This window comes from Neophocaena asiaeorientalis, unplaced genomic scaffold (assembly GCF_003031525.2).
Source record: "Neophocaena asiaeorientalis asiaeorientalis breed wild unplaced genomic scaffold, Neophocaena_asiaeorientalis_V1.1 scaffold417, whole genome shotgun sequence".
Classification (NCBI taxonomy): Eukaryota; Metazoa; Chordata; class Mammalia; order Artiodactyla; family Phocoenidae; genus Neophocaena; species Neophocaena asiaeorientalis.
The window spans coordinates 1,363,827-1,391,708 of NW_020175387.1; the positions used below are offsets into that span (position 1 = coordinate 1,363,827).

A 27,882-nucleotide genomic window follows, 5' to 3' on the forward strand; every position below is an offset into this window, starting at 1 on the left:
ATCCTGCAAGCCTGCACTGTGGCCTAAAAAAAAAAAAAAAAAAGAAACCAAAACAACAACAACAAAAAAAAAGAAAGAAATCCTCTTGGTAGATTACTGTTGTTTTAAAAAATGTCCATTTCTCTCATACAACAGCTTTACAATTATTTCACTTAATCTCTGTGGGATTATATTGACATTTATGTGACTTTTCAAGGTTTCACTTTCTAGAGATCAAAGATGTATCAAACTCAACCCAGCCTGCCTGCTTCTTCCCACCTCCCCTCCCTGCCTTCCACAAACATCTGTTGAACCTAATTTGAGCGAGTCATGATTTAGGTTGTGGTGATCCAAAGTTGAATGATAGGTTCTCCCTCTTCAGAAGGTCACTCTGTTCTGGGAAAAAATAGTCATGGGAACAAATGTTACAAGGAAATGTCATAAATGCTAATAGATTATATGCTCTTAGTCTTAACTGCATAGTTACCAACTTACTGTGACAGGAGAACTCAGATAAGGCTTCAGAGAGTCTTTTATTAGAATCTTGAGTCTGAGAACATCAGAGAGTGAGGAAAAAGGACATTCCCTGAGAGGAAACAGCATATGCAAACGTATCTAGCCACGAAGGAATATGTTTTATTTGGGGAGTATCTTTTTTGTAGCTGGAGCAGAATGTGTTTGTGGGGAATTGCTGGAGGTGAGCCTAGAAAAGGGGGAAGGAGCCAACATGTAAGTCATGCATAAAATATTGGCCTGTATCTTGTTGTTAGTGGGTGGGGATGACCCACTGAGATTTCCATTTTTGCACATAACTAAGGTCCTTATGGAAGTGTTACCGACCAGGGTTCTTAGCCTTCCCTGATCGATAGAAATTGATAAGAGGGACTTCCCTGGTGATGCACTGGTTAAGAATCTGCCTGACAATGCAGGGGACACGGGTTCGAGCCCTGGTCCGGGAAGATCCCACATGCCACAGAGCAACTAAGCCCGTGCGCCACAACTACTGAGCCTGCACTCTAGAACCCGTGAGCCACAGCTGCAGAAGCCCGTGCGCCTAGAGCCTGTGCTCCGCAACAAGGGAAGCCACCGCAGTGAGAAGCCTGCGCACCGCAACAATGAGTAGCCCCTGCTCGTAACAGATTCCCTTGCTCGCTCCCTTCCCGAGGTGGGGTGAGCTGGCCAGGGGTCGGCCAGAGGCGTGGCTTAGGTGGTCTGCCCAACCCTTAGGTGGTGGTGTGTGCAGGGGGAATGTGCAGTACCCTGCTTTTGCTCCTGACACCCAGTTTTTGCTTCCGGCTCTTCAGAAGTGGCAGTTGGGGTTTTTTTGGCCTTTTTGTATCTTGTTGTCCATAATTTGCCCCAACTGGGCCTGCATGCAGTTATTTTTCCTCCCTTACACTTTCTCTATGCTTTGTTGCTGGAGGAGACGTTAGTCCAGGTGCAGGCACTGCAGCAAAGGGTCCCAGGTCCCAGCCTGTCTCAAAAGGAGGTGGGGTTGGCTGAGGCAAGAAACTTGGATGGAAGGAAACACAGCTGGGAGGCTGTTGAGGGACCACAAGGGCGGCCCTGGGAGTAAAGAGGAGGAGATGAAAGAGAGCGTATTGAGGAACAGGACAGGTGGGAAGTGCTGACTGATCTCATGTGGCAGGCAAACATTAGATCAATCAACAACTGCTCCAGGGCCGCTGACTGGATGGACGGAAGTGCCATTATCAGCAATGATGTGTGCAAAAGGAAGGGGCAGATTTTTAAAGAGAAGGATAGCGAGTTCTGGTTTGGCAGGTTGGGCTGAAGGTCATTTGGGAACATTGAAATAAACATGTCCATCTGGCAGCCGAATATATGCGCTTAGAGCTCAGGACATTCTGATTTAAGAAGCATTGATGCTGTCAACCGTCCCTTGAAAATTTGGGAATCAAATGAGTAAGGAACATACTTACCAACTTTTAAAATAACTTTCCTTTTTTTAGTTGTTACAAAGTTCATACATTTTTAGGATATGATATTTAGAAAATATGGGCAAGTGAACATAAAATAAAAATTACACATAATCATTCCACTTCTTTTATTTTTAAAAAATATTTATTTATTTAATTAATTAATTTTGGCTGCGCCAGGTCTTAGTTGCGGTACGTGGGATCTTCATTGCGGCATATGGACTCCTTAGCTGCGGCGTGCATGTGGGATCTAGTTCCCTGACGAGGGATCGAACCTGGGCCCCCTGAATTGGGAGCACAGAGTCTTACCCACTGGACCATGAGGGAAGTCCCTCCACTTCTTACACACACACACACCCCTTCATTTCTTTCAAAAACACATTTATGAATAAATAAATTGATATTTCAAAGGTGTTTTAAACTTAATAAGTCTGTTAGCCCTATTTTCAGGATTTTGCAAGGGTTGCTGTAACAAGGTACCACAAACTGGGTGGCTTAGAACAACAGAGATTTATCATCTAACAGTTCTGTAAGCTAGAAGTCTGAGATCAAGGTGCTGGTAAGGGCTGTGCTCTCTCTGAAGGCTCTTGGGAAGGATCTGCTCCAGGCCTCTCTCCTAGGATCTGACGGCCCCAGGAGACTCTTGCCTTGTAGATGACCTTCTTCTTCCTGTGCCTTCATGTGGTCTCCCCTTTATGCACGTCAGTCTGCATGTCCAAATTTCCCCTTTTCATAAGGACACAGTCATATTCAATTAGGGTCCACCTTAATTACTTCATCTTAATTTGACTGTCTGCAAATATCCTGTTTTCAAATAAGGCCATATTCACAGGTACTGGGGGTTAGGACTTGAATATATCTTTTGTGGGGACACTGTGCAACCCCATCCCAGGCTTGGGTCCTGCGTCCTGCATAGTTGCCAGGAGACCTGGACTGGACCACTGGTGAGCTGCGTGGATCCCTTTCGGGAACCGCAGAGAAGGGCATAAGCTGAGGTTCTGTCTTCCTTTTCTCTGACTCTACCTGGGTTCTCTCTTGGCTCCTTCAAGAGGCTTCAAGCTAACTTCCCATAAGAGGAGAGTGGGAGATATGTCTTTCTCAGAAAGAAAGACAAAACAGTTGAAAAAAGAGGGCTATTCCACAGAAGAGGTTAGAGCTCCTTCCCACATGACCTGGTGAACATTTGGGCAGTTCCCCCAGATAGAAATTTGGGAGTTAGTTTTTTTTTTTTTTGGCTGCAGTGTGGCGTGCGGGATCTTAGTTCCCTGACCAGGGATTGAACCCGTGCCCCCTGCCATGGAAGCTCCGAGTCTTAACCACTGGACCACCAGGGAAGTGCCTTGGGAGTTATTCTTGATTTCTTCCTCAAACTCAAGTCCCATCCATCTCCCTCCCTCCCTCTCTCCCTCCTACAAAGCTGACTGGGTCTGCTTCACAACCAGGGCCCTATACTTAGAAGGGCTTCACATTTGGGGTGTACTATTCTGGGATCACAGTCTTGAGATGCTTAGTCATTTTATCTTTGAGCGTGTGTTTTGTACACAAAGTGTGATGGGACAGTGGTGTATGTGCCCACCTCCCCTGGACAGGTTCTTGGCTCCCTGCTGCTCATTACGTGCTGGTGCCCTGGGCCCTGTCTGGCATCTCCCCTCTCATCCCATCCAGTGACACCTGCCACCCTGTGCCCCTGGTGGAGGCCCGGAGCAGGGAGGGTCAGGGTCAGGCATGGTATCCTGCAGTGTCTGGGCTGGGGTATGGCAGTGGCCGCCCCACCTGGGCTGGCAGCACCGCGGCACTGTTTAGCGGGTGACTAGGTGGGGGCCAGACGGTCTCCCCCGCGGCAGGCAGCTCATGGAGGTATTGCACAGAGGTTGCCAAACCTTTGAGGGTCACTTGTGGATCTGCAGGCCTGTGGTAAAGAAAGATGCCCGATTTGGCTTCCTTGCCCCGTTCTGGGGTATGAGGCATCTGGCAGCATGTGGGAGGGCGACCCTGTCAGGCCCAGGCTTTGCACAGGTGTCCCCCCGCTCCCACCCCCAGGTCATTGTGGAGCAGCCCCTGGGTGCCTGTGAGCTTCTACACTTACCTTGCACCCTGTGCCAGGGAACATTCCCTCAGATTCTTTCATGCCTGGGGTACCTTCTCTTCCTCCTTCCAAACTTCCTGAGCCTGGCTTAGGTCACTTTCTCCTGACCAGCTTCAGGCACCTTCTGGGAATGAGCCACGAAATATAAATTGCAAAACTTCAGTGATTCTGCCTCAGAGTTAAATGCTCTGATATTTGTGTTTACAGTCGGCATTGTACAGTATAAAGGGGAGTGGTAAAATTCATGCTAATGATTAAAATTTTTGTTTTATTTTGAATACATTAAATAGGAAACAAAAAATATGGCAGTGACTGTAGTTAGCGCTGCTGTGTGGTGTATCTGTAAGTTGCTAAGAGAGTAGATCCTAAAAGCTCTTATCACAAGGAAAAAAACCATTTTTTTCTTTCTTTCTTTCTCTTTTCTTTTGGTTTTATGAGGTGATGGATTACCGTGATAATCATTTGGCAGTGTATGTAGGTCAAGTCATTATGCTGTACACCTTAAATTTCTGTGCTATATGTCAATTATATCTCAATAAAATTGAAAGAAAAAAATTTTTAAACTCATGACAAGTCTAGAGAGAGGGAGAGAGAGACTATGGAAGAAAGGAAAAGACTTTATATTTTAGTACCTTTAATGGATGTTTCCCGTGCTTTCTGAATAAGTGCCCTCCCATTTTCATTTTGTGCTTAGCCTTGCAAATTATGTAGCTGATCTCGGAGCCAGGTATGCAGGGACCAGGTAGTACCAATAGCTGGAAATTCAGAAGTGGCCAAAGCAAAGCCCCTGTCCTCATGGAGCTTGTAGGCCAGTGGAGGAAGCAAGATGGTAACTAGGTCACAAAAGAAGATAAAGATGAAAGTGAAATAAGATTCAGTTTACGATAAGTGCTGTCAAGGAAAGCAGCAGGATGACGAGACAGAGCATGATGAGGGAGGTTACCTGAGATGGAGGTCACGGGAGGCATTTACCTCCTTTTCTCTTCACCACTGTCACTACCTCCTGGGCTCTCATGGATCTCCCTGACTTTCAGTGCTCCCCTTAAATCCAGCTACTATACCGTCATGTGACTCATCTTTCTAAACAAACTCTGACCATTTCACATCCTTGGATGTTTCCCTATCACCTCCATTCTCTTAGTGTGGAACCTGAGTGCATTCACGCTTACTTCTTCAGGTTTACTTCTTAGCACTCCTGCTGCTTCTTTTTTTTTTTTTTGCGGTACGCGGGCCGCTCACTGTTGTGGCCTCTCACGTTGCGGAGCACAGGCTCCGGACGCGCAGGCTCAGCGGCCATGGCTCACGGGCCCAGCCGCTCCGCGGCATGTGGGATCCTCCCGGACCAAGGCACAAACCCGCGTCCCCTGCATCGGCAGGCGGACTCTCAGCCACTGTGCCACCAGGGAAGCCCCTGGCTGCTTCTTTGCTTTAATAACATTGAGCCCCTTGCAGGCATACATGTAAGCTATACTGATTTTCACCTCCCTGCCTTTGCTCCTCTTTTTCCAGCCACCTGGCATGTACCCCCTGCCTTCCTTCCCATCTTTTATGACGGTCCTACTGTCACGATAACAATAATATTAACATCAACTATAATATTCATAACATTATCATTATTATTTGCAAGATGCCATGGGAGGGGGGGGTCTAGAAAGGAGTAACATTTAATGTTATAATAAATGACATTTGAATGTTAATAACATTTAATGAGTGCTATGTTCCAGGCCTTGTTCTGAGCGCTTACATGTATTAACTTATATAGCCCTTGTGGACAGAGAATGTCACCTGCCATATCAGTAAACAAAGAATGTTGTGGCCATCAAGGCTTCAGCCACTGCAGCCGCCGCCTCCCTTCCCTCCCTTTCCCCCCCCACCCATGGTAGACTCTGAGGGGTTTCAGGATGGAGAACACAGGATACCGGCCCTAGATAGTTAAGGTGCACATCCAAGGAATGATTCAGCGAGCCCAGACTCTTGCATCTTCCCATACATGGAAAAGTGCTAAATTCATGAGCTTGAGAGGTCTGGTTTTTCTTTAATTTACAGTAATCTTTTTGTTTTTTTTTTTTTTTTCGGTACGCGGGCCTCTCACTGCTGTGGCCTCTCTCGTTGCGGAGCACAGGCTCCGGACGCGCAGGCTCAGCGGCCATGGCTCGCGGGCCCAGCCGCTCCGCGGCATGTGGGATCTTCCCGGACCGGGGCACGAACCCGCGTCCCCTGCATTGGCAGGCAGACTCTCAACCACTGCACCACCAGGGAAGCCCTACAGTAATCTTTTGATGTTCCGACTGCCTCAGTTTTTTTTGGAAAAACTTCTATATATTCTGGCTCCTCGCTTACCTCTTTGGAGCAGTGCCTCAGAACTATCTGAGAGACTGTCTCCCAGGCTTAAGTCCTCAGTACGTCCACCGAATAAAGCATAATTCTTAGCTATAGGCTGTGCATTTTTTTCAGTTGACACCCTCAGAATAATCCTATGAGGTAGGTGTTATTATCCACTGCCTCATTTCACTGAGGCACAGAGAAGTTAAGTGACTTGTCCAAGGTCACACACTGAGTAAGTAGAGGAGCTGGGATTCAAATCCAAGCAGTTCAGGTCCCAGAGCCATCACTCTTAACAAAAATGCTCTCCTGCCTTTATCCTTACTGCATCTTTTCATTGCACACTGTATTTGGAATGGTTTCTTTGCATGTCTGTGTGCCCAAAAGACTTTAACTCTTTGAGGCAAAGGATGGTATTGTACTAACCCTTGTATCCCCAGTCCCTGGTACATAGTAGGCTTTCGATAAATATTGGTTGAACTATTAAATTTGAATTGGATTAGCCTTGAATGAAAGATCATAAGATCATGAAGATATGATCACTTTACTAAGTTCAAGAACCAACATCTTAATGTATTAGTACCCCTAATAACAATACTCCCAGAAGCGAATAAATAAATGCTTATTTGTGAGAAATGAAAGTATAGATGTAGACATAATCGATTCGTTTGCTGGTAAGGATTGTCTTTAGCTAACTTGGAGAAAAATAATCAATACAGTTTGCACTTGACTATTTATATTACTTTAAGAAAGATTTTTGGTCAATACTGCTTTTGTTAGAGGTTCAGAACATTTCTCTTTCTATCCCTACCCTGTAAGTTCACTCCTTTGTTGTTTCTGACTGGGTCAGTGGAGTGTAGTTTTTCCTGCATTTCTGACTCTGTCCCACAGCTTCCTCAGGGCCAGGCCCATGGCTGTGCATTTCAAGTGACTACATAGCTAGGCTTCTCGGTGGTGGGATTGGAAGGAGATTTGGTATCCTGGCTGCCCTCCCAAATCTCTCCCCCACCTTTAGGAAGATTTTTCTTTATCATTCCCTGCTAAGAGGCAGCAACAATAAATATGCACATACGTAACTTGGGATGAAGCATATTAGCACTAGCTTGTTCATCATTCATTCATTATTGAGACCAGTGGGCCTTACAAGTTTGTATCCGCTAAGGGATGAGATATAGGCTGATACTGAGAGGGGCTCAGTGTGGCAGAGGAAGCCACAGGAGAATCGTAGCCAGGGTTTAAGATTCATTATTTCTCTACAATTTTGCTTGGGATTGCTTCTGCCAGTAGTAAAATTGTAAGAGGTGCACTGTGGACTACAAACAAAAAAAATCACCTGATGTTAGCCAATAACTTTTTGTATTTTGTATTTTGGTTGTAGAGACTGTGAATACAACAATATCATTCTCCTTCAAGGAAATACGATTTTCTAAGGTATTGTTCAAGTCATTTTGTACTTCCTTAACCTTTTGCAGTAACAGATGTGTTAAGAATTTGAAACAAGCGATTCACAGCTTCTAAAAATATCTATTCAAGATTAAGATGTTCAAGGCTTTTTTTCACTTCTTTTTGGTTTTTGATATTTTGCTCTTTCTTCTTTCTGTGGAATATGGAAAAAATAGAAAACTTACACCAAAGAAAGCCCTTTTTAAATTTTATTTTTTCCTTCCAACATACCTTGCTAAAAGTAATGCTCATTGTTAATATGTTGAATGATCTTTGGGTGAAAGCACTGTAGGACCATTGTGTATAACTCAGTGACTGCCTCCATGGATAATAATGATGTAATTTTAGATATCTGCATTAGAAACGCAATGAAATTTTGCACATGTTTCACTTTTGGTAACTATTTTAAGATAAACATTAATAATGCATATTCTTTACCTATTTTGTTACAAATTATATCTAATGTTTGAAGATTTCATAGGCTAGGCTAGAAAACTGAGAAAGTAAAAACCAATTCAATTTAAATGGCTTTCTCCTAGTAAGATAAAATTCTTATAAAAGTCTTACAAAATAGAAGCATCTAACATTTTATATTACTTGTATTTCTTGCTACTCGTTTTAGGGACGATACAATTGTATTACAGAAGCCATTGCTGGGAACACTGAAGAAAGGCTCCTTTGCTTGAACTTTACCATCATATACCACCCTGATTTCAGTTAGAATAAATCGAGTATATGTTTTTATTTTTCAAAGGTTTCATTCTTCATTTAAAATCTTTTTTTAAAAATTTTATTTATTTTATTTATTTATTTTTGGCTGTGTTGTGTCTTCTTTGCTGCGCGCAGGCTTTCTCTAGTTGCGGCGAGCGGGGGCTACTCTTCGTTGCAGTGCACAGGCTTCTCATTGCAGTGGCTTCTCTTGTTGTAGAGTACGGGCTCTAGGCGTGCGGGCTTCAGTAGTTGTAGCACGCGGGCTCAGTAGTTATGGCTCGTGGGCTCTAGAGCACAGGTTCAGTAGTTGTGGCGCACGGGCTTAGTTGCTCTGCGGCATGTGGGATTCTTCCGGACCAGGGCTCGAACCCGTGTCCCCTGCATTGGCAGGCGGATTCTTAACCACGGCTCCATCAGGGAAGTCTTTTCACTTAAATTTTTTTTTTGCAAAGTGTATTAGTTTGCTAGGACTGCCATAGCAAATACCACAGACTGGGTGGCCTAAATAACAAATTTATTTTTCACAGTTCTGGAGGCTAGAAATCTGAGATCAAAGTGTCAGCAGATTTGGTTCCTTTTGAGGCCTCTCTCCTTGGCTTGTAGATGGCCTTCTCCTCCCTGTATCTTCACATTATCTTCCCTCTGTGTGTGTGTCCTAGTCTCCTCTTCTTATAAGGACACCAGTCATATTGGTTTAGGGCCCCCCTGAGTGACATCATTTTACCTTAATTACCTGTTTAAAGACCCTGTCTCCAAATCCAGGTGCATTCAGAAGTACTGGGGGTTAGGGCTTCAGCATGTGAATTTTGAACGTTCACAATTCAGCCCATAGCACACATAGACACATAGCCCATAATACAGCCTCTTCAATCGGTCGACTTCTCTCCATTTCCTGCCTCTACTCTGGGACAAGTTGCCAGCATTTCTCCCCTGGAATCCTCTGCTGCCTCCTGACTGATTGTCCTGCACCTGGTCAGGTACCTCAGGTAAGTTATCCTCCACAAAGGTAGTTTCAATAATACTTTCAAAATACAGGTCCTGTCACGTCACTGCAGTGCAAATGGAACAAAACAAAACAAAAACAAACAAGGTCCTTCCTATGGCTTTTGATGCCTTTCGGGATAAAGCTGGAATCTTTCGGAGAGTATGCCAGGCCCTGCCCACCCTTTCCCTCTCCAGCCCCTTTTCCCACCACCCTCCCCTTGCTCTCTGTGTTCCAGAATGTGCCATACTCCCTCCTACTCCAGGACCTTCACCCACACAGTTCCCTCTACCTCAGCCCCATGCCTCCACATTACCCGACCTTTACCCCTTATCAGTAACAGGTGTGGATCTTCATTGGCTCAGGTGCTACTTTCCCAGGGAATTATCATCAGGTAGCATGAAGCACACCTCTTACACTTTTTTTTTTTTTGCGGTACGTGGGCCTCTCACTGTTGTGGCCTCTCCCGTTGTGGAGCACAGGCTCCAGACACACAGGCTCAGCAGCCATGGCTCACGGGCCCAGCTGCTCCGCGGCATGTGGGATCTTCCCGGACCGGGGCACGAACCCGTGTCCCCCGCATTGGCAGGCGGGCTCTCAACCACTGCGCCACCAGGGAAGCCCCTCTTACACTTTTGATACTGGACAGAGGCAGCCCTGAGTAAAATTCTGCAGAAACTATATAACATGGAGCCAGGCTTCCAGTCTCCTGTGGCTTTCTTGGTCCCCCAGATCCCTTTCCTCCACCCACCTTTACCTCATCCAGGCAGGGCCAGCTTTCTTTGTGATATGCTTTTGTCTACCTGTGTCCCTTCCTTCCAGTTCTTGACACTCCTTTTGTCATTATATCAATCATCTGTCACAAGACTCAACTCCATGATCCCAGACAGGGTAGTCAGCTCAGGTTTGCTCAGCACTCTTGACCCAGCACCTAGCATAGTACTTAGGCTTGAATTTGCTCTGAATCCATATTTGTTGAATGGATAAACACACATTTTCTTCTTAGAAAATGTTCAAATAATAGGTTAACTATAGAAAGCAATATTCCTGCAATCATTCAACTAGTATTTATTGAGCTCCTGCTATATGTCAGGCCCTGTTCTAGATGCTGGGGATACAGCAATTAACAACCCAGGCAAGACATATCCCTGCCCTCATTGAGTTTATATTTTTGTGGGAAGAGACTGACAACTAAATTACTTTAGAAGTGAGCATGCTTTGTAAGTGCCATGAAGAACAATAAAGCAGGGCAGGGTGTAGGGACCTGGGTGGGGAGGTAGTGGTGGTTGTGCTTTCAGATAGAGTGGTCAGGAAAGGCCCCACTGAGAAGATGATATTTGAAAGAGTTGAGGGAGCAGGCCATGTGGCTTTCTGGGAGTAAAGGCATTGTAGCTGAGAGAACAGCTGATGAAAAGACCCAGGGGCCAAGGAAGAACAGGGAGCTGTTCAGATGAAGTGAGTGAGGGGAGATGAGGTCAGAGAGGTGTACGCGTTGGCGGTGGGTAAGCACGTGCTGTAGAGTTTGATAGGCCATTGGTAGGGCTTTGGCCGTTGCTCTGAATGAGATGGAAAGCTCCTGGAGGGGTCTATGTGGGAGAATGATGTCAGCTCACATTTTAAAAAGTCTTATTCTGGCAGCCATCTGCTTAGACATGGGAAAAAACTAGGGAGCTTTTTGTGATCATCTAAGTAGGAAAGGAAGGAGGAAGTTGGGAGACTTTTGAAGTAATCCAGGTAAAAGATGATGGAGGAGGTGGTGAGAAGTGACCTACAGTGGATATATTCTGTAAGTAGAGACAACTCCAAAACTACTTTTGTCGATGGGTTGTATGTAGGATATGAGACAGAGAGTGGAGTCAGGGATGATTCCAACTTTTTTGCTTGAGCAAATGGAAGGATGGAGTTGCCATTACTTGAGATGGGGAAGTCAGGGAGGAGCACGTTTTAGGGAGGGAAACCAAGAACTTCGTTATGGACATGTTGAGATATCATTAGACATCCAAGTGGAGACTTCCTAAAGGCACTGGATAAATGAGGAGAGGTCTCCTGGGCCGGAGATCGACACTTGGAAGTTGCCAACATGTAGAGAGGAGTGTTGAGAGAGAAAGTAAGAGGTCCAAGGATTGAGCCCTGGGGTTCTCCCTCATCGGGGAGTGGGAGGTTTAGGAGGAGCCAGCAAAAGAGAGGGAGTGGCCATGGAGGTAAGAGGAAAACCTGGAACGCTGGCCTATTGGAAGTCAGGTGAAGAAACTCTTTCCACAATTTTGATCTGCTGATCTGTTAAATAAGATGAAGACTGAGTGTTGACTTGGATTTTGCATTGTGGAGGTCTGTGATTTGATAATGTCACCAATAAAGAGTCCCCTGAATTTTCTAAGCATCAGTTCCAACCATGTGCCACCCAAATGTAGGGGTCATTTATTAAGCTCTCTGCAATGCTCTGTGCAATCCCCACTCACTAAGGTTTGAGGTAGGAGGGCAGGTCCTTACCCACCTCCATTTCGTCCTTTAAGAGGAGGGGTTTGGGTTGAGGGTCACAGCACAGCTTTCTCTAAAAACACTTCCACGAATCTCCTTTAAGATCCTCCCTTGCATAAAAGATCCCTTGACCCTTTTTTATACTTAATGGAAATACTTTTATTACTTGATGTAAATATTTTTTATATACTTCATGTATGATAGCTCATTCTGTAACTTTTGAACTCTTGAGGGGGTTCCAGAGCTGGGGAATGGGTTATCAGACATTCCCTATTCCTTGATGTTGTTCTGCTATAGCCACAGCCCTAGCTCCAGGAATGGATCCTGATTTGCTAGATCAGCCAGTGTGGGGTATTCTCCAGGGAATTATTGGTCCAGTTGGGCACATGACTGAAATTGGCTCAGTCAAACGGCAAAAACATACTAAAATTCCTTGGCCGGCTCACTGGATATAAACAAGGAGGATATTGCCTCCATTTCTGCTGACAATCATCTGATGACCAAAGGGGAGCCAGACTTTAGATAAAGCCAATGCTGTGGACAGAAGAATAGAGAATTAGAACCTGCAACTCTGCAGACACTGTTGAGTCATTGAGTTAACTAAGCCAGACCCTGCCATACCTCTGGACAGTCCTGTTATTGGTTTAGTGAGTTGGAGTCAGGACTCTATTACTTGCAGCTGAAAGCATTCTCGTTGATTTACAACTACACGGTCTGACTCATCCCAGAAGTCAGGTTAATTTCAGATTCTGTAACTCCCTTTGCTCCCTTCTCACTTTTTCCATTGCTTTTTTTTTTAATTTAATTTTAAAAAATTGAGGTGGCATTGATTTATAAAGTTGTATATTTCATGTGTACATCATTATATGTCTACTTCTGTGTACCCTGCAGCAGGCTCACCACCAAAGACTTAGTTTCCATCTGTCCCCGTATGGTTGATCCCCTTTACCATTTCACCCTCTCCCCACCCCTCTCTGGTAGCCACTACTCTGTTCTCTGTATCTACAGTTTGTGTTTGTTTTTTCCATTGCTTTAACCCTTCCATTGCTGATACTTGTGGGGCAACTTATCTATTAGGCATAGTGGGCACAGTGCTGAAGGCCCTCAAAAATGTTTTTAAATTGCCCCTCCCCCTTCAGTGTTGACCCCGAACCCTCTTTTCTTTTTATGTTTTGGGGGAGGAGCCACCACATCAGCAGCCATCATCAACCAGCCAGTGGGATCTACTTAGTGGTAAGTGGATTAGCTGTTTAAATGCTAAGGGTCACTGGCCTGACCACACCACAGCAAGGCCACTCAGGTTCCTGCAGAGATGGCCTCAGTTTCCACCTTTGCCCCCAAATGTTTACTTCTTGCCTGATTGAGGAGGAGGGTTTCGAGACCCCAGATTGGAGGCCATTGAGCTCTTACCCTGCCTTGCTGTGTAGATACATGATATGAAGTGGGGATGGGGGGCTAAGGGGCTCTGACTGTCAGTTGGAGATACTTGCCTCATGTAGATCAAGCCTCAATGTTTTTCTCACATCCTAGTGATAGCAGACCCTACACCAAGTGGATATCAGAGTTAATACTGTGAGGAGACAAAATAATGAGAGTAGTTTTACCAAAGATCATAAAATATCACATAATGTCTGCATTTTACCACTGATTTGAGTACATCCTTAGAAAACTGAATGTAGCAAAAACCCAGGACACTTTTAGAAATTGTATGCTCTCTAGCAACTTTGTGTGAATTTTTTTACAAGCACTGTTTTTTGTTATATAAAATGTTATAAAAATAGAAGCAAATGTTTAAATTTTTTAATTTCTCTTAAAATCAGAATTTAAAAAACAAATATAATAACAATGAATATATAATAATGAATCTAGTCTGGGTTATATTCATCTTATGCCAAGTCAATTATAAAATATACTTTATTGTTTTTTTTTGTTTGTTTGTTTGTTTTGCGGTACGTGGGCCTCTCACTGCTGTGGCCTCTCCCGTTGTGGAGCACAGGCTCCGGACGTGCAGGCTCAGTGGCCATGGCTCACGGGCCTAGTTGCTCCACAGCATGTGGGATCCTTCCGGACTGGGGCACGAACCCGTGTCCCCTGCATCGGCAGGGGGACTCTCAACCACTGCGCCACCAGGGAAACCCCCTAAAATATACTTTAAAAAAAGTTTTATTTGTTTATTTATTTGGCTGCTCTGGGTCTTAGTTGTGGTACATGGGATCTTCGTTGCCTCGTGTGGGATCTTCAGTTGCGGCATGCGGATCCTTTTAGTTGTGACAGATGAGATCTTTAGTTGTGGCATGCAGCCTCCTTTAGTTGTGGCACGTGGGATCTTTGGTTGTGACATGCAAACTCTTAGTTGCAGCACGTGGGATCTAGTTCCCTGACCAGGCATTTAACCCGGGCCTCCGCATTGGGAGTGCGGAGTTGTAACCACTGGACCACCAGGAAGTTCCTAAAATATACTTTTTAATATACGTATTTTTGAAGCAGAAAGGGGGCCCATGAAAGCAAAAGCACTAGGACCCAAGAAAGTCATAACATGGTTCTGATGCTTGGTTACTACACTCTCTGCTTTGGGGACTTTTGCTAATATTAGAAGGTTGCTAGATGAATAGACTTCTTCAGTGTTTATTTAATGCCTATTTTTTTCCAGGCACTGTGCTAGGCCTTGAAGATATGGAGGTAAACAAGACAAACAAGAATAGCTCCTCCCTTCACAGAATTTTTGATCTAGTAAGAAAATCGAACAACAAAACAAGTGATTATTGGAAAATATGATGGGGGGTCATTGTTGGAGGAGAAGAATAGAGTGGTGGGGCAAGAGACAAGAGGAGAATTGAATCTAGTCTAGGGGATGGGAAAAGATCTCCTGGAGGCAGTGACGTGGAGGCTGAGAGTTGGAGGATGAGTTTGAAATTAATCCAAGTGCTATATTCCAGGCATAGGAAAGAGCAGGTGCCAGGTGGAGAGGTGAGAGAGATGCAGCATATTCCAGATGTTGAGAACGTCTAATAGTTACTGATGCTTCTCATGCCAGATGGTGGCCACTTTTCTAGGCATTTTGCAAGTAATAAAGCATTTAATCCTTACAGCAATCTAAGAGATATGTACTAGTATTATCACCATTTTACAGGTGAGGAAGATAGAGAAGAAGCACAGAAAATTAAAGTAACTTATTCAAGGTTATACACCTAGTAAGTGGCAGAGCTGGGGTTGGATCCTGACAGTCTGGCTCCAGGCTTAGGTTTCTCCTCTTCTTTTCAGGTATAGCTGGGAGTTAAAAAGTGAGAGGGAGAGAGTTGTCGGAGGTGAGGCAGGGGACAGAGCTGCATTGCTGGGCTGTCCTTTGCCCTCTTTTTTTTTTTTTTTTTTTTTTTTGCTGTACACGGGCCTCTCACTGTTGTGGCCTCTCCCGTTGCGGAGCACAGGCTCCGGACGCGCAGGCCCAGCGGCCATGGCTCACGGGCCCAGCCGCTCCGCGGCATGTGGGATCTTTCCGGACCGGGGCACGAACCCGTGTCCCCTGCATCGGCAGGCGGACTCAACCACTGCACCACCAGGGACGCCCCTACAATTGACATCTACTCTTCTACTCTTGTCTCTCATTCCCCAAACCCTCCAATGGCCCATCTAATCATCCTTAGAATGAAATCCTACCATTTGGCCCATAAGACCTGGCATCTTCTGGTCCCCAAAGTCCACCCTTCCAACTTCATGGCCTACTTCTGTTGGCATCTTTCATTTGGTTCTGGCCACACTATCTCCTTACTTTTCCTCCAAAATGTTTAACACATTTTTATCTCTGATCTTTGCAATCATCCTTCCCTGAGCATGAAATGTCTTCCAGATATTTACATAATTTATTCATTCTTTCCATTAAATTTTCTGCTCAAATATAACTTCTTCAGAGAGTCCTTCCCTGGTCAGTCTATATAAAATAGAACCCATGGGCTTCCCTGGTGGCGCAGTGGTTGAGAGTCCGCCTGCCGATCTAGGGGACACGGACGGGTTCGTGCCCCGGTCCGGGAAGATCCCACATGCCGTGGAGCGGCTGGGCCCGTGAGCCATGGCCGCTGAGCCTGAGCGTCCGGAGCCTGTGCTCTGCAACGGAAGAGGCCACAACAGTGAGAGGCCCGCGTACCACAAAAAAACCCAAAAACAAACAAAGAAAAAAACACTCAAAAGCTGGCTTGAAATGTTCACTGTCCAAAACCAGGTCATTTAGTGCATCAAAATATATAAGAACAGTAATAGATTATTATCTATTAAAATATGAAGAGTCTTTAGAGGTGTACAAGTAAGTAAATAAAAGAATAAAGAATCAGGAGAGAAGGGAGTATTCTTTCTTACAGTAGAATACCAACTAGTAATGAAGTTAGAAGGAATAATGGAGTTACAAAATTACCAGATTTTAACCATCACAGTGAAGTTTTATTCAGGCAAGAATCATCAATGAAAAAAAAAAAGCATCATCAATGGATGCTACGTCTAGGGAGGGAAAGTCTGAAGAGAAAGGAAGTGTTTACCCAAAGTATCCTCCACCGTTACTTATTAATTACAAAAGGAAAAGTAATAACTATCGAGTGGAGAAACGAGAAAACACCTTCACAAAGCAGTCACAGTTAACATCACCAATAAAGTGTAAGTGGACATCATGTGTCTCCCGATAGGACTCCTTGAAAAGGACACAATGCCATTCATCTAGCATTGCAGGCAAAATGCACTGAACTTATCATGAGGACACATTAAAGAAACACAAATTGAAGACTGTTGTATAAAATAACTGTTTTCTTGCCAAATGCCATGTCATGAAAGGCAAAGGAAGGCTGAGACATGGCAACTAAATGAAATAAGTAATCCTTCTTTGGATCCTAGCCCAGACAAAAATTGTTTATAAAGGAAATTATTAGGACAATTGAGATGAAATGTGGACTACATATTAAATTCAAATTCCTTATTAAATTTCTTGATTTTAATAATTATACTATATGTAAGAGAATATCCTTGTTTATAAAAGGTAAAGGGGCATGGTGTATATAATCTACTCTTGAGTGGTTTAGAAGAAAAAATATATATGCACAAACATATTTTATATATGTACACATACACACACATATGCAGAGAGAATTATAAAGCAAATTAGTAAAATATTAAAAATTGGTTAATCTAGGTATACAAGAATTTAACCATTCCTGCAAATTTTCTGTAAATTTAAAACTAAATTCTGAAATTAAAAATTTATTTTAAATGATCTGTAAATAAAAATTTTTTAATTAATTTGAAAAAAGAAATAAACGGGCATTGGCATTATACTTATTTAGTTAAACTAACAGAAGTTGAGATGTGGACTCACTCAGAATCCTGCTCCTTTACACAAGAGCCCCAGTGTGTTCCAAAAAGAGTATAGTACTCAGGTAAGATGAGAGAACTTGGAACATGGTAAGTTTACCATAAATATTATTTGTCTCCCTTAACGTCCCACTTCCATGTTTTCTTTTTTTATATAATATAGTAATCACAATATATTGACAGTTTTTTCTTTTTTAAATAATTTTATATATTTATTTGGCTGTGTTGGGTCTTAGTTGCGGCACGTGGGATCTTCATTGTGGTGTGTGGGATGTTTTTGTAGTGGCGCACGGGCTCTCGTTGTGGTGCACAGGCTCCAGAGAGTGCGGGCCCGGTGGTTGCGGTGGGTGGGCTCTCTAGTTGTGACGTGCGGGGTCCAGAGCGTGCAGGCTCAGTAGTTGCGGCATGCGGGCTTAGTTGCCCCGCAGCATGTGGGATTTTTGTTCCCTGACCAGGGATCGAACCCACGTGCCTTGCATTGGAAGACGGATTCTTAACCACTGGACGACCAGGGAAGTCCCATGTTTTCTTTTATAAACTACTCAAAGATGGAAATTTCCAGTGCTTTAGAGTGGAAATCAGAGCCTCTAGGCTGCTTTTTTTTAATCTTCATTTTCATATATATACATATATTTTTTAAATTAAAAAAATTTTTTTAACTTTTGACCCCCTTCACCTATTTCTCTTACCTTCCACACCCGGCCTCTGGTAACTACCAATCTGCTCAATGTATCTATAAGCTTGGTTTTTGTTTTTGTTTAGATTCCACATATAAAAGAGATCATATCTATCATATTTGGCTTTCTCTGTCTGACTTATTTCACTTAGCATAATGCCCTCCAAGTCCATCCATATTTTCACAAATGGCAAGATTTCCTTCTTTGTTATAGAAAAATAATATTCCATTGTATACATCTATGTGTGTGTGTGTGTGTACTTATATATATCTTACATCTTCTTTATCCATTCATTCATTGACAGACACTTAGACTGTTTCCATGTCTTGAGTATTTATTGTAAATAGCGCTGCCATGAACATTGGGGATCATATATCTTTTCACGTTAGTATTTTTGTTTTCTTCAGATAAATACCCAGAAGTGAAATTGCTGGATCATACGGTAGTTCTATTTTTAATTTTTTGAGAACCCTCCATACTGTTTTCTATAGAAGCTGCATCAATTTACATTCCCATCAACAGGGCACAAGGTTTCCCTTTTTTCTACATTCTCTCCAACATACTTGTTCTTTTTTGTCATTGTGGTAATAGCCCTTCTAACAGATCTGAGGTGACATCTCATTGTGGTTTTGATTTGCTTTTCCCTTTGATTGGTGGTGTTGAGCATCTTTTCATTGTACCTGTTGGCAATCTGTATGTCTTCTATAGAAAAATGTCTATGCAGATCTTCTGCCCATTTTTCAACTGGATCGTTTGTTTTTCAGGCCTCTTTTTTATGTCAGTGCCCTCTGTCTGTCGCCAGTCACTACTGCTTGTACTGCTGTGCCAGCTCCAGGGTCTGGCCAGTGCCTGTCAGCCACTGGGTGGGCTTCAGATCATGACTGGGTCATGACCAGGTGGGCAGAGTTCTCTGTCACTGGACTAGTCCCGGTGCACAGAGCCCTCATTCTAGTTGGTTTGCTGATGGAAGCCAGGAAACATTGATCCCAGACCTGGATCTATCACGCATCTGACCTCAGGCTTTATCATCCTCACCTGCCAAGTGACAGGTTTGGACTGGATCATCTCTAAAGGCCATGGCTTGATGAAACAGGAAAACCTAAAACATGATTTACCCTCTTAAAGAATTCTATTACTTTCTAATTTTATCTTGGGTGTTTTATGTTCTTAGAGCATAGAGAGTTTATATAATGTGAGTCAAAAATTAGACATGAACCCAAACCCTCACTTTCCATTTTAAATTAAATTTTTGTTCACAGAGAATAGTGGAATATTAGGAATGTAAAAGAAATCCTTCAAGTTGACAACCCACTGGGTACAAGACGGCTGAAATGTATGAGACAGAAGCCATTTCTTCTTCTTTTTGTTAAAAGTAAGTTAATGTGGTTAACTCATGACTGTTTAAGAGGGATAATTTGCTCAGAGGGAAGAAAAAGTGGTCATCTTTGAATTTTTAAAGGGAAATTATAAGGCAATGTAAGTCTGTGAGCATCTCAGCTTCTGACTGTCCCTGATCAAGCTCTTATATGCTTTGCCTTCTACCCAGACACACCTCTTCATCTCTCTCAGAAGAGTATTGTCTGATGATCTTTGTTCCCTAATAACCGTGCGCAAGAATAGATATGATTCTCCTTTCATTCAAAATATCTGCCCTGAGTTCTATTCTGTGCCAGGTGCTGTGCATGGAGGATACAAATAGAAAACACTTCCCTGGCTGCAGGGCCTTCACAGGCTTGTCAGTCCAGAAATTAGAGGATAAAAAGTGAATCAAGCAAAGATCAAATGCGAAAGAGTGGCTTCATGCCCTAACACTACCTAACAATAAAAATCTCTCAAAGAACAACAGGTGAAAATGAAAACAAAAACACAAAGGGTACAAAAAAAATGCCAGTGACAAGAATAAAGAGATTGTTCATTTCCACTTGCAGCTTGGTGACTCAAAATCAAACATGGACATTTGCATGGTGTCCATGGTCTATTGTTTTTTTTTAAAAAAAAACAACTTCAGAAAGAGTAAACCAAGTACAAATAAATTAATGAGAAACTTTAAAAGCTCTTAGCTGTAATTTATTATTACTGTGTCAGTCAGGGTCCCAGCAGAAAACATGACACATTTAAATTAGGATAATTTAAGGAGCCTTTAGTAAAGAAAGAGTTTACCAAGGCCCAGGTGTGGGGAAACCATGAAGATTAGTGCAGGACCCCAGGGCTAGGAGCAGAGGAACTCGATTATTGCTTTAGGTCAGGGGTAGGGGACCATGTACAGGAACTGGGAGGTAGAGGGTCTGTCTGATGGAAGCGGACATCCCCTACATCCTTTATGCAGCTAGACTAGCCAGAAGTAACCCCACAGGGAGGGACTTCACTCTGCTCCCTCCCTCAGATCTCCTGCTGGGGTCCCCGCTGGCTGAACCCAGTGGAACCAGAAGGCGTGGAAGCAAGCTTCATCCTTACAGGTCAGCCCCCAGGGCACAGAGCAGGGCGGAGAAGGGAGGGGTGAGTGGAAGATGTCCAGAACAACTCCATGACAGGAAATTGAACGTCAGCATTCACAAAGACATCAGCTCACCTTCCCAGCCAATGTTTGACAAAATCCTAGAACAGGTCACTTAATGGTTACTGAATGTGGATGACACACCTTGACAGGGCATCCATCAAAAATTTTGCCATGTATTAGGGACACCTTTTCCAAATTAGTAAGGCAGTGTAATCTAAACAAAAAGGGTGTTCTGCATGTGAGAAAAACCACTTCCTTACTAACCATAAGCAGGAAGCTGTCCCGAATATTTTTTGGTATTGTATGATCAATAACAAAGACCAGGAAAGCCTTACTAAGAAAGTCAGCCTATTCTTGGAGCAGGCTCTGCTAAATCGTGAAGGGCAAATGATGAATTTGCCTTTGTCATCCTTCCCCTTTTCTTTCAGCAATCCCCCATCTCCTTTCCTACATGGCTGTTTGTGTGTTTGTTGTTTATTAGAACTTTTTTATCTTCATGGCCTTTTGGGGGAAGTGAGCACATTTCCTGATCCACTCATCCTCTGGGGATTTTCTACAGGAAAAGATTTTGTTCTAATTTAATGAAAGAACCAGTTTCCTGAACCAGTTCCCATCCTTAATAAGCCCCCAGGAACAGCAGCACGGAATCAGAGGGTTCAAACAGCATCATTTGACTTGTATTTTTTTTTTGAGATAAGCACTGTTATTTTTCCCATTTTAAGGAGTATCCACTGTCTATAACCATGCATTCTATTTTTATTTTACTTTTAAAATTTTATCCAAGTATAGTTGATTTACAATGTTGTATTAATTTCTTCTGCAGAACAAAGTGACTCAGTTATACATATATATATTCTTTTTCGTATCCTTTTCCATTATGGTTTGTCAGAGGATATTGAATATAGTTCCCTGTGCTATATATACAGTAGGACACCTCGTTGTTAATCTGTCCTATATAGAGAACAGATTTGCCTCTGCTAATTTCAAACTCCAATCCTCCCCTCCTCTCTGCCTCCCTCCCCCTTAGCAACCACAAGTCTGTTCTCTATATACGTGAATCTGTTTTTACTTTGTAGATATGTTGATTTGTGTTGTATCTTAGGTTCTGCATAAAAGTGATATATGGTCTTTGTCTTTCTCTTTCTGACTTACTTCGCGTAGTATGATAATCTCTAGGTCCATCCTTGTTGCTGCAAATGGCATGATTTCATTCTTTTTGATGGCTGAGTAATATTCCATTGTATATATGTACCACATCTTTATCCATTCATCTGTTGATGGACATTTAGGTTGTTTCCATGTCTTGGCTATTGTAAACAGTGCTGCTATGAACACAGGAGTGCATGTATTTTGAATTATAATTTTGTCTGGGTATATGCCCAGGAATGGGATTGCTGGATCATATGGTAGTTCTATTTTTAGTTTTCTGAGGAACCTCCATACTGTTTTTCATAGTGGCTGCACCAATATACATTCCCATCGACAGTGTAAGAGGGTTCCCTTTTCTCCATACCCTCTCCAGCATTTGTTATTTGTAGACTTTTTAATCATGGCCATTCTGACTGGTGTGGTGTGGTACCTCATGGTAGTTTTGATTTTGACCACGCATTCTAAAACACCCACTATTGCTTATATATCATGGCTTAAACTAAATCTCGATTTATTAGTTGTAATTTACCATTTGACCTCTTTACACAGCCGAAGAGGCATGGTGGACCCTGCCCCTCACACTGTGCTTCTGGCCCCATGACTTACGGGTGAGCCCAGAGGCTGACCCAGGAGTCTTTCTCCACTGGAAACAGTAGAAAGACTCAGCACGGAGTGACTGAAGGATGGAAGAAGATCTCAGTGGATCAAGTTGCCTCATTTTGAAGGTTGGGTAAAGCACGGTGCCCAGTAACACAATCTTTGTGCGCAAGACACAAGAGAAAAGCTATTCTGCTACCTGAGTCCAGTGACAGGCAACTGGTAAATAAATGCCGGGTGTACTGGTCAGGCCTGGCTTTGCATCCTGGCTCAGCCGCGAACTGTGTGATTTATGCCTCCATTTTCCACTCTAAAATACGGCTGATAATAACATTTACCAGCTCAGGTGATGGTGAGGATTGCCAGCCAATGCATGTAAGGTGCCAGTGCCTGAGATGCAGTAATCTCTCCACAAATGATGGCTATGAGGATGATAATCAAGATAATTCAATCAACCAAAGTATTGAGTCAGATCCAAGTCCAGGTTATTTTAAATCTCAGGCATGTTTCCCATTTGCTCTCTTGCTTCTATTCTCAGGCTGCTACCTAGGCCAGGCTTAGATCTCTCTCTCTGCTTAACTGGTCTTCCTGCTTCTAGGCTTGTCCCCTCTTACCTTTCCATCACTCTGCAGCCTCAGATTCTTTGTCCTCACCCCTTCCCACCTATCACATCTCTCCATTTAGTTCTACTTCTCCATCTTTCAAACCACTCTTCTAGGTCTTTTTCTTGCTTGCTTGCTTGTGAGATACAGCAGGCATGCAAAAAAAAAAATGTACAAACTCTGTACACAGTTTAAGGAATGATCGTAAACTACTCAACAACACTGTTGCTCTCCAGAACCCTCTCTGCTCCTGTGTGCCCTTCCTTGGTTACAAAAGCAGCCCTCTCTCCAAGAAGTAACCACTATCCTGATTTCTGTGATAACGGTTTTGCTTTTCTTTTTCGTTTTACCACCTATGTATGATGAATCACTAGACGATATATCTCACTTTAGTGAATCCAAGAAGTTCTCTTTTTTTTATATTTGAGCATATCTGAAGTGGAGACATGCTTCTGATGATGGCTTGTCAAGGTTTCATTGGCAGCACGTTTTTTCTTTCCTAGAAGAAGTATAAAATATAAATACAATAATATAAAATAATGGCGTGTTTTACAATTAGTGGCACCTTAGAGTTGATGTAGACTAGTTGTGCTTGCTTTTGAACCATATGAATGAAATTCTACTGCACGTGTTCTTTGACCTCTGTCCTTTTTCTTTTTTGGATCAGCAGATGCTTGTGAGACTCTTTCACTGTTACTGCAAGCAGTTGTAGCTTGTTCATGTTGTCTACCACAAACAACAGTCTTGTGCCAGTGCCCTGGGCTCACAGGGGTTGCAACACTAGGAAAGACACCATAATTTCTCTCTCAACCACTGCAATTTTTTTTTTTTTTTCTTTTTTGGGCTGCCCCGCACTGCTTGAGGGGATCTTAGTTCCCTGACCAGGGATTGAACTCCGGCCATGGCAGTGAAAATGCAGAGTCCTAACCACTGGACTGCCAGGGAATTCCCTCAACTACTGCAGTATTATCCAGACATGAGCTTAACATTAATCCCAGCTAGAGCAGTGTGTTTGAAACACAAATCTGATCATCTTATTCTCCTGCTTAGAACGTTTTAATGGTTTCCCACTGTTCTCAGACTAAAGGTTGACATCTCTGATACAGCTTTCAAGCTCTCCAAACCCAGTGCCAGCTCCCACCATCATTCTTACACATTTTTCCTCTATGCTCTACGGCTACAGTGGTCTTCTTTCAGTTTTTTAAACAAGCCTCCCCCAGGCCGCTCCTACCCACCCCACCCCCCTGCTGGTTAAGTCCACCCATCCATCAATCTAAGCTCTCACCTCAACTTTTCAAATAAGCATAGGTCATGACCCTTTACTGTGTCTCCTCGGAGAACTCTCTTCCTTTTAGAATATGTATTAGATAGGACATGGATCTGCTGGTGAAACAGAGACTCTGGTGACATTAATGTGATAGAAGTTTATTTTTCGCTCAAAATACACTGTGTGCCTAAGAAGCCGAGGACTTGTCTGGAGGCTCTGTTCTGTCGCGAGCCCAGGATCCTTCTGCCTTGTTGCGTTGACATCTCTAGGTTGTTGCTTACCAGCCCGCTCTAAGGTGATTCACCACCATCTCACATTCCAGGCGGTGGAAGGGAGAAGGAGGGAAGGGAGGGCACAATCACTCCTTTTAAGTGTATGACTCAGGAGTTCCAATTATTACTTTTACTCACCTCTTACTGATCAGAAGTTGGTCATGTGGCCACACCTAGCTGTAAGGGAAGCTGGGAAAAGTAGCCTTTATTTTGGTTGTCATATGCCTGGCAGTGAACCTGGAGATCTGTTCCTATAGATGGAGTGAATGGATATGGGGACACCTAGTGGTCCCTGTGGCATAACACCCAACCCTGACTGCATTAATTAGTCAGGGTTAATGTATACACTACATTAATTAGTGTAATTACTTGATTGATGTCCATCTATCCCACCAGACTGTAATCTCTACAAGAGCAGGGACCATATCTATTTTTGCTGACCATTGTGTCCTCATCATCTATCCCCATGCCCGACACATAGTATGACCTTAATAAATATTTGTTGAATGCATGCATGAATGAAGAGATCGGGCCTCTGACTACCTCTTGTTATTTCTGGTGTCACACTTGACACTCCAGCCAGACCAAACCACTTGTGGTTGCCTTAATTCATTCTCTATTAAAAAAAAATTTTTTTTTTTTTTGCTAATCTGAAAAGCAAAAATAGTCACCTCACTGTTTAACTTTCTTTGAATTTTGAGATTACACACATTTTTCACATATTTCCATTAATACTTCTTGTTTTGAGATTTGATATGACCAGTTCTAACAACATCCTTTGAAGTACACTAAGAGCTTAACACAGTAGATTTTAGTCAAAGTTAGACAGCATACTCAGGCACTTGCTTAATGAGGAGTAAAATATAATGCTTGGATTAGGGCTTTCGTGCAATTCTACCTGAATGCTATTTCTTAAACCTGAGCTTTCCACAAGAGTTGAGAAGCAGAGAGTTAAAGGTTACATTCCCTGTTTAGAACCTGGAAGGTTGGCGTGATGTTGTGATTTATAACAAGAAATCTGTATTTGGTCTTCCTCTCATTTCTGGCACAGAGCTCCTAAAATCCTTGGCATTTCCTAAGTGTTAAGAGCAATTAAGATGCCTTGATAGATAGGCATAACAAACCCCTTTCAACCACACCTGAGTTTATGTTAATGAGGTGACTTTTGGAAAGGATCTAAGGTTAGGGGCTTGTTGCCAGGGGAATGTGATTGGAGGGTTGGAAATTTCAGTCCCACCCCCTGACCTCCAGGGATGGGAGAGGGGGGAGAGGGGCTGGAGGTTGGCCAATGGCCAATGATTTAATCAATCACGCCTGCATAAAGAAGCCGCCATAAAAACGCCGAAGGAAGGGGTTCTGAGAGCTTCCAGGTTGGTGAATGTAGCTACATTCCGGGCCTTACACTCCACGGGGACAGAAGCTCTTGCACTGGGGACCTCACCCTATGTATCTCTTCATCTGGCTGCTCATTCGTATCCTTTAATATCCTTTGTTATAAGCTGTTAATCTAGTAAGTAGACTGGCTTCCTGAGTTCCGTGGGCCATTCTAGCAAATCAATCAAACCTGAGGTGGAGCTTGTGGGAACTTCCGATTTACAGCCAGTTGATCAGAAGCACAGATAACAAGCTGGACGGAGGACTGGCATCTGAAGCGGGTGAGTCTGGTGGGACTTGGCTACTAACCTGTGGCATCTGAGGCTATCTCCAGGTAGATGGTGTCAGAATTGAGTTAAATCGGTGGGACACCTGGTAAGTGTCCTCTGAGAATTAAGTTAATTTCCTGATGGTGTGGAAAAAAACACACCCATTGGAGACGGTGTTTTAAATTGCTCTTTAAGGTCATATCCATGAGTTTCAGCAGTCAGTAAAGATCAACGTTGTATTGATAACTGAATAAGTCTGATTAAGGCACGGTGGGAAGGATGGCCAGCTCGCCCACAATTACCCAACCACACCACCGACTACCAGATATTTTCCTTTTTTAAGAGACAATAGGAGTATAGACACACAGGGATTGGAAAGGGTGAGATTAGAGCACCAGAGGGAAACTGTCCTTGAAAACGAGAGAAGCGCGAAAGGGCTGCAGATCCAGCCACTGGTCGAGTTCGCACTTGGCATGAGGACCTATTCAGGTCACAGCAGCAGTGATTACCAAAGGAGACAGACAAAAGACAAGTACAAGAAAGAGCTGAAACCCCTAGCTCTGTGCTGACTGCCTTCGCGTCTGCATGTCTCCGACAGTCCGTATGCGGGCGGCCGCCATGATGCTGTGTCAGTTCCAGGCCACAGCCACCAGCCGCTGCAGCGCAAAAATAAACAGAGGAGAAGGCCGGCTTGGAGCTGGAATGGGGAGGTCGGCTCTTCCGGTGGTCAGCAGGCTTTTTGCCTGACGCTGATTCTCCCAGCTCTCTGGGTGATCTCACCACTCAGGGGGAGGCGGGAGTTCATGTTAGCAGAGTGGAACAGACTCCTTGTCCCTTCAAAGTTGAGAATGCTACTTTCTGGACCCTTCCATATCTCCATGTAAATAAACCAAGCCTGGAGAGGCTCCAAGTCACCTCTGTTAAACAAGACAGAATTTAAGCTTCTCCTGAGAGCTTTCTGGTAACCTGATTTCCATTCCGGTGAAGAAGTAAAGGTACGCCCACCAGTGTCATGGTGACAAAGCAGAAAAAATATGAGAAGCTGCCTGTGGACACGTGTTCCAGTGGTTATATCACGCACATGGATTTCCTGTTTCTTAGTAAAATAGATACGAATACTGTCACATTGACAATTCACAAAGTTCCACGTGTTTGGTTTCATCCTCACCTTCTTTGTTTTCTTTTCTTTTTTTATAAATTTATAAATTTATTTATTTATTTTTGGCTGTGTTGGGTCTTCGTTGCTGCATGTGGGCTTTCTCTAGTTGCGGTGAGCAGGGGCTACTCTTCGTTGCGGTGCGTGGACGTCTCACTGCGGTGGCTTCTCTTGTTTTGGAGCACCGGCTCTACGCGTGCAGGCTTCAGTAGTTGTGGCACACAGGCTCAGTAGTTGTGCCTCACGGGCTCTAGAGCGCAGGCTCAGTAGTTGTGGCACACGGGCTTAGTAGCTACGTGGCATGTGGGATCTTCCAGGACCAGGGCTCGAACCCGTGTCCCCTGCATTGGCAGGCTGATTCTTAACCACTGTGCCACCAGGGAAGTCCCCTCACCTTCTTTGTTGATGAAGTAAAGTAAGAATTTTCTATCCAAAAAAAAAAAAAAAGATAATCAGAGTATAAAAAATATGAAAGACTTTAATATGGACACACTGAATGAAGCTATAGGAAAAAAATGGAAATATGTGACAGTGGTGGGATTTAGGTTTTATTATCGTTATTTTAACATTTTTTTTTATATTGTTGCTAATGAAGCTAAATCACAGCACCATCACCATCTCCAAAACATAATCACCACCACCAGTTCTGTTAGCAATGTCCTTTTAAAAATACACAAGACCTGGAAATTCCCTGGCAGTCCAGTGGTTGGGACTTGGGTGCTTTCACTGCTGGGGCCT

The 27,882-nt window shown here is 43.5% G+C and overlaps 1 protein-coding gene and 1 long non-coding RNA gene across 3 annotated transcripts in view; both read left to right on the forward strand.

Moving 5' to 3' along the window:
* The window catches only part of LY96 (lymphocyte antigen 96), a 29,646-nt gene extending 21,088 nt beyond the window's left edge, over positions 1 to 8,558 (forward strand). Inside the window, exons 4-5 of the mRNA XM_024765741.1 lie at positions 7,703 to 7,755; positions 8,390 to 8,558. Coding sequence (XP_024621509.1) covers positions 7,703 to 7,755; positions 8,390 to 8,488 — 152 coding nt within the window. The 3' untranslated portion in view covers positions 8,489 to 8,558. The remainder of the gene's footprint in view (positions 1 to 7,702; positions 7,756 to 8,389) is intronic.
* A 506-nt stretch (positions 8,559 to 9,064) lies between these two features.
* On the forward strand, positions 9,065 to 27,252 carry LOC112413701 (uncharacterized). 2 transcript variants are annotated; one of them, XR_003006022.1, is made up of 4 exons: positions 9,065 to 13,171; positions 17,257 to 17,349; positions 19,221 to 19,333; positions 22,157 to 27,252. It is a non-coding gene; the product is annotated as an uncharacterized LOC112413701 (long non-coding RNA). The 2 variants fall into 2 exon arrangements; XR_003006023.1 differs by lacking the exon at positions 17,257 to 17,349.
* The last annotated feature ends 630 nt before the right edge of the window (positions 27,253 to 27,882 follow it).